At 31.5% G+C, this 7,466-nt stretch overlaps 1 protein-coding gene across 1 annotated transcript in view; it reads left to right on the top strand.

Annotated features, from left to right (window-relative positions):
• Positions 1-6,179: 6,179 nt before the first annotated feature.
• LOC119676989 (alpha-tocopherol transfer protein-like) overlaps positions 6,180-7,466 on the top strand; it is a 10,732-nt gene continuing 9,445 nt past the window's right edge. The window contains exons 1-3 of the mRNA XM_038088256.1: positions 6,180-6,600; positions 6,874-7,246; positions 7,349-7,461. Of these exons, the coding sequence (XP_037944184.1) occupies positions 6,266-6,600; positions 6,874-7,246; positions 7,349-7,461 (821 nt within the window). The 5' untranslated portion in view covers positions 6,180-6,265. The remainder of the gene's footprint in view (positions 6,601-6,873; positions 7,247-7,348; positions 7,462-7,466) is intronic.

Genomic DNA, 7,466 nt, shown 5'->3' with positions numbered 1-7,466 from the left:
CTAGTTTTTCTTTAATACTTAATTTTTTATATTAACATAATATTAACATTAATAGCAAAACTAATTTCCACATACTCCACGATGTTAATAAATATCAAAATTTGGTATTTAATAGCGCCAACTCGGTAAGCCAAGACTTAACTGACCTCGCAGCTATCATGGCGTGTTTAAACTCCGCCTGTCTTTAGAATCAATAGTAACGGGGTTTGGATTAGTTACACTGCGGTACTGTGTTCGCTAAAAATAATTACTTTTTAAATTAAAAATTATTCAGCTATCAGACAAACCACAATAAAACGCTTTTATTTAGAAATTTGAAGCAGATATTTCGTTCTTTATTTTAGAACATCTTCAGTGCTTGATTTTTAATAAAAAGCTTAACTTAAGGTTTATGAATTAAAAATGACACTATTGAACTCAAAAAAAATAAAATGAACAATAATTATTTTTATTTTTAACATCACATATGTTAAGTGATCAGACAATAATAAAACTTAAAACTTTAAGTTTAAGTTTTAAGTTTTAAGTTAAGTTTTAATAATGATCACTTAACATATGTGATGTTAAAAATAAAAATAATTATTGTTCATTTTATTTTTTTTGAGTACAATAGTGCATTTTTTATATATACCTATGTTAATTTTTCGTATATATTGTTTTAATTTTAAATTCATAAACCTTAAGTTAAGCTTTTTATTAAAAATCAAGCACTGAAGATGTTCTAAAATAAAGAACGAAATATCTGCTTCAAATTTCTAAATAAAAGCGTTTTATTGTAGTTTGTCTGATAGCTGAATAATTTTTAATTTAAAAAATAATACGAAAACAGATATAAAAAAAAAACAAACTTAAAAATAATTACTACCCACATTTAACTTTACCCCGAATTAAAACTTGAAAGTGAAAATTTATTATTTGCCAGCAAAGAAGTTCATTGCTCCTTTATAATCTTTTATAGTCAAAGATCATAATCGTAATGTTCAGTTGTATTTTGAGTCCTCTTAAGAAAATATCTTTATATATTATGATTATTTTTATCAATACTATAATAATGTTTACCGGCACATATAAATTATTGCGACTCGCGTAAGTTTCAGTCCCAATAAATTTTATGTTTTTTAATTCAACTGTGCCTGGTGGCAACTGCCCTATGGATTCCACCCCAATGCTTGTTTAGCTATCTTGTTTTTAGGTCTTATGATGGCCAAACCACGACTACTTACGCTTTCTGGTTACACATATTCTTTGAGTTTGATTAGTCTGTATTCACAGTTTCTGATTGGAGATTCTCTAAATTTTATGAATGCAACGCAAACACTTCTTAATAAAGACTTGTTGTCTACAAACTTCGCATATTCAACTCAAACACAATCAGCTCATCATCAGCGTAGTTCAGGTATTCTAGTTGATCGAAAGGAAACTACTAAGTACTATATCTACCATGCATCGCATTTCTTACAGCTTCATCTATTACTAAAATAAAGAAAAGTGAAGAAAGTACCCACTCCCAACGGACAACACTATTCACTTTAGAGGTATGTGATAGAAGCTCAACATGATTTACGCGACATTTAAACCCAACATACATAGGCTTTATGATATTGAATAGTTTAGTAGGTAGATCGCTATTCGAACTAATTTCCACAGATATCTTCTAACAAGACTATTGAATGCTTTTTTATAAAATCGATGAAAATTAAGTAGACGACGTTTTGTATTTACAACATAACTCAACTATAATTCGTATTGTATTAATAAGGTCCATGCACGATCCGTTTTTCTAACGCCAGAAAATCTTAAAACTGATTTTCGCACACCTTTCTCCGCAGCCACCAAGATTGTAGCGAAGACTTTGCTTAGAATGCGTAACATCGTTATGCCTTTATAATTGTTAGAGTCTGAGACGTTCCAAAGCACAATATCTTTGAATTGCGTGCCAGAGCAGCAGGAGATACAATATAATAAAATTGCGGATAAACTAGATAATTACGTTAAATACGTTACAAATTACGTTTCTTTGTAATCTTCTTTTAAAATGAGCTAACTACTGACTTTTTTAACGAAAAACTATAGCTACCAAGTAATGATATCATTGGTAAACTTATGAAACCATTTAATTGAAATATCGTATAAAAAAGCTCAAAGATCACAATTGAAGATAATTATCATAAAATACTACATTAAAACAAATGTAAAGATTAGTGCAACTAGTAGCTTAGAAGCATTAATTATAAAATAAAAATTAAATTAAAATTTTTGTAAATTAAAATTGTTGTGTATTGCGAAAATGATTTGGAAAACAAATTATTACTTTTGGGTGCAGTGATACGAAATTCAAAAAGAGAAACTGCTTATTGCAATATTCACGGCTTTAATAAGTCCAATGCAACATGAAGAAAATTGATCAAATATCATGCGAGACGCTCGCTACGTACTATTATTAAAGTTTTCATAAAGCTGCAATTCTGAGAAACAATCGTAAAAACCGCACGCCAATTGCTTCACCTCTAATTATGCCCTATTGAATGTAGTAAGAGCGATTTCAACGTGTGATTTGATGTGGACATGCCTCCGCACTCAGCGCAATCACTCATGTTTTTCGTCAGTCATTTGATGGCTAAAAGCGAAATACTTCATAAAATGCAATGATGGCAAAGTGCATGAGTACGTACTCGAATGTTTATCCATCTATGCAAACTTTTAAAAAATATTTCTGAGTCAAAGGATCAAGTCAGGCGGAGACTCTTAACAGAAATTTGTAATAGTTGAAGCTTCTCATACTTACATATTCGAAAATCACACAAATATATTCAACAATTTTATTTGAATTCAAATAGATGATGCCAGAAACCTATATTATTAAAATATCTACAACTAAAATGTTTTTAATTTTTTTATTATTATTTAAATTGCACTGAGTCACGACGTTACTATAGTTAAGACAATTCACTTTAGCAATAGATCTTTAGTAAAAGTTAATATTGAGTAATTTTTGTAGCAAATCTATGGAGTCAGTGTTATACACATAATGTATTTAAGAAACAAAGAACAGTGAACGGCTACATAACTAAATAAATATTTTACTACTCGAATATAGAACAGAGAATCACACCATAAGAACAGAAATGAAGAACTTAATAACAAAATAAGCATCGATCAGAAACGGAGAACAGTGAACGGTTTCATATCTAAATATATATTTTACTCCTCAAATATTGGAAAACATTTGGAATGCCACTAAGTGGTAAAGTTCATAAAATAAATGCAACTTCAGCACATACTCTTGATACAATGCCTAGAGTGATTCGGAGACGAAACAATATCTTCAATACAGAAATTATCAATATTATTACTTATAAAACTTATTGTTCTACTTATTGTTCAAAGAAAGGTTTAGAGCTAAACAAGAAACACAAAAACTCTAGCAAGAGTTATTTTGGAATGGAATGTTATGATTCAGTGGTTTAATATATTCTGATCTTATATTCATACCAATTGTCACACCAACAAAACCAATCATAAATATTGCATAACCAATCATAAAACAATATGCATAATATTTAATCCACGTAATTGCACATCTACATCTAGGTGCGTTAAGGGTTAAGGGTTTGGGTTTCTGGTCATAAGAATATCTTTGGCGGATTAACTTGCCAAGGCAGAGGCTCTTCTCTTTGACATTCAATTCTTAGATATTGCCGTTTCACTTACAACAGCGTACGACTGGCAATTCAACAAAAATATCTAAACATGGTCAAGCAACACTAAGCTGATGAATCCAGCTATTCTTATTCTTAGTCGATTTGGTCTAATTTGGACAAAAAAGGTACCAGTCAGCTACTTCAACTAAAGGTGATTCTGTTCAGCACTACGGTATTAGTGCTGACGGGTCACTGCATAATACGGAGGCATGCTATGAGATTAGGTCTTCATTATAATGACCTTTGCCGCAGCTGTGCCTCTGAGGACGCGGAATAAACTGTGTTTTATCTCATATGTCAGTGCCCATCTTTAGCTAGTAGAAGATCCTTACCAATCTGACTGAGCTATCATCCTGCAATAATTGGGACTTACACCGGTTCATAGAACTGACAGGTTGGTTTACCTTTATCTAATACGGAAAGTCGCTGCAAATTTCGGATTTCGCCGTTTACTAATATTTTAGTCTATGTACGAATCAATAATGGTCCATAACGGACCATTATTTGAGCTCAAGCAGGCTTTCTTGCTATACAACTCCGCCACTCCAACGTAACTTAACCTAACCTAATGGTACATCGGAAACACTCTAAGTGACATGTTAGATGATATATAAGTAAAAGTGCTTACTTTGGGAGTCTCTACAATATAATACATAAAATGAAATCAAAACAAATGCGGGTATATTACTTACAAATCAATTTCCAGCTTTATTTATGCCAACAAAGTTATAAACTATCCAATTGATGTGTTATTTTCCATCGCACTTAGGATTAGAGTAACAATCTTACTTTCGTGCATTAGTAGAATACATAAACCGTAGAACAAAACTAGTTTAGCTGTCAAAAAACTGATGTCAAATATTGGTGAAGCAATCATCGTAAGTAAAGAGTCGTAAGATGCTCTTCTCATACCATGCATACAAATCATTGTCATCATTTACCTAGGTTATAAACCTCTTAAGTCTAAACGCATTTAATTGTTTTAGGAAACTTAAAATTTATATGTTCAAATTATATACATTTTCAAATGAAATTATTTGTTTTTTATAAGAAGTAAACAAGTAGAAAAACAATCTGATTTGTACAAGAAATTATATTCGTATTTGTTAGAGCACATTCAAGAGCTGAAATACACTTCTTCTTCCACTCTTCACTTGTTTAGTAATTATGTATAGTAATTATTTCACATCTCACAAAAATCTCTCAAACAATGACCGAAATCAGTTGTGTATATCTGATCGTTTATGAGCTAACGTTTGTACTCATCTCACTAACAAATTTCTACTATTTATGATATTTACTGCATCAGCAAACACAGGTCTCTTCTCTGATGAAGCAATCTTTCTATATAAGGTTTGTTTTGATTATATTTGTGTTAGTATCATTGGCCAAAATTTATTCAAATTTAATTAATCTAGTTTCTATATTTGTCTATTATGAAACATGTATGCTTAAATACAGTAACTCCCCCTATAACACGGTAGTAAAACGCATTATAGAGGTATTCCCGTATATCCCGTCTACACACGTGCAAAGGAAGGCGAAGCTAATTATGAACTTTACAAATCCCTGCGTTATATGGGGGTATGCACGATTGAAATTGCATTATCAGGCTACCGCATTATAGGGGGGATTACTGTAATTTAAATGTTGGTTTTTAAAAAGCGTATCTTTTCGCCACCTGCACACTTTCTCCAACTACTCGTAGTTGTTGGAGATACTACGAGTATATACGTTCATTCAGCTGCAGTAGTTGCAGTTATGTATGTTAGGAGTAAATGTAAAGTAATACATGCTGTTAAATTTATTAAAATTATCAAATAAATAATATTTATACACGATCTTCAAAATTAATCTTCACTTTGTAGAAACAGAAGATCTTAGATCTGATCTTCCTTCTGCTATGCTTATAACCAATTTGTTAGCAATAATTACATTTGACACCTATAATAGTCTGACTTATTGCATTTTTATGCCACATATTTCACATTAATTTTATAATTTTTTTTTTTTTTATTTTTCATCGCTTCATGCGAACTCCAAGCTAACACAACTAACTTTCAATTTTGATTTGATTTGTTTGCAGAGGTACGAGGCTTTGCCAACCCAAGCGCACAAATCTACTTCAATAAAATTATAATAAACACAATATCAATATGTTTTTTCTTCGCAAGTGAAAAAACTAGGAAAACTGTGAGATAAAAATTTTTATATCAAATCAAGACCTCAACATAAAAAAAGCAGTTTTTATAAATAAAATTAAATGAAAAAAAATAAAAAAAATGAAAAAAAAATAAAAAAAAATAAAAACAAATAACAGCTAAAGGGGGCTGTGTTGAATTTTTGTGAAAATCATAAAATAGTAATATCGAAACAAGTTTGAAAAATAAGAAGAAGCAGAATTTCGGAAAATCTAGTCCGCGAAAAACACTTATACACGTTTGTATGGATTCAAATGTGACTGATTGCAACTTACATAAGAACGTGGGTAAGCTGGAAAACGCATATAAGCGGTGTTGAAACTCAAGTACGGTTTTAGTCTTAGTTGTGTGTTCGCGGAATAAATGTTGATTGTTGAATCGATCGCGCAAATGTCGAACTTACGCGATTTACCGAGCGCCTTAGCCAAGAAGGCAGCACTGGAATTGAATGAAAATCCAGCCGATACGCCTTACTTTCTCAATGCGTTACGTGAATGGGTGGAACAGCAGCCACACTTGAAGTCACGTACATGCGATCAATTTCTTATCGCATTCTTGCGGGCTTCGAAATTTAGCCTGGAAAAAGCAAAAAATAAATTGGAAAATTTTTACACATATCGTTCACTAATGCCAGACTTATTTACTGGTCGGTATAATTTCATAAAAGAAGAAAAAACTCAGGCTATCGTAAAAAGCGGGTAAGTGTTTTTTAGTGATGACTGAGTGAGTGATTGTGCAAAACTAAAAGTGTACAAAAAACAATCGTTAAAAAATAATATAAAAAATATTAAAATGCATTATTTCTATATGCATTATTCAATTAAACAAAGCATGCCAGCTAAATTTACTAACAAATATTCCGGAGAAGACGGTAGAGCTCAATTAGCTAAAGTGTTTAATAATTTAACTTAAAATTAATTACTAGTTATATTTTTTTTTCTTATATTTTCTACTACACGTTCGCTCCATAGTTGTCTGGTGCATTTAGCAGAGCCCATAGCACCAGATGGTCCACGCGTTGTTATGATACGTGCCAACCAATTTGACATGCAGATACACAGTATTATGGATGTGTTCAGAGTTGGTTCAATGTATACGGATTTCTTACTCTATGAAGATGACAATGCAATTGTGTCTGGTTATGTGCTTATAATGGACTTGGGTGATCTAAAGAAAGATGTCGTATTAAGTTTTCAACCAAGTTTTGCAAGAGATTTGGTAATTCTAGCTAACAAATGTTCACCATCACGCATGAGAGGCTTTCATTTTTTAAAGGTGCCAACGATTTTTGAAACTTGCTTCAACATGGTAAAGTCAGTGATTAGTGCGAAGCTGAGAGAACGGGTATGCCAATGCAGTTCATTAAAAAAAAAAAATATTAAAACAAATTGCATTAATATATTTAATATCATTTTGTTTTTCTTTTTTTTTTTCTTTCATGTGCAGTTTTACGTGCATGGTCGTAATTACGAAAATTTATATGAACACGTTCCGAAACACATATTACCAAAAGAGTATGGAGGTGAGTGTGATATGCAGAGCTTGCAAGAGAAGACTTGGCAAA

The sequence above is a fragment of the Teleopsis dalmanni genome, chromosome 2, assembly GCF_002237135.1.
Source record: "Teleopsis dalmanni isolate 2A chromosome 2, ASM223713v2, whole genome shotgun sequence".
Lineage (NCBI taxonomy): Eukaryota > Metazoa > Arthropoda > Insecta > Diptera > Diopsidae > Teleopsis > Teleopsis dalmanni.
The sequence above is the reverse complement of the archived record's forward strand: the minus strand, read 5'-3'. Positions and strand labels throughout refer to the sequence as shown.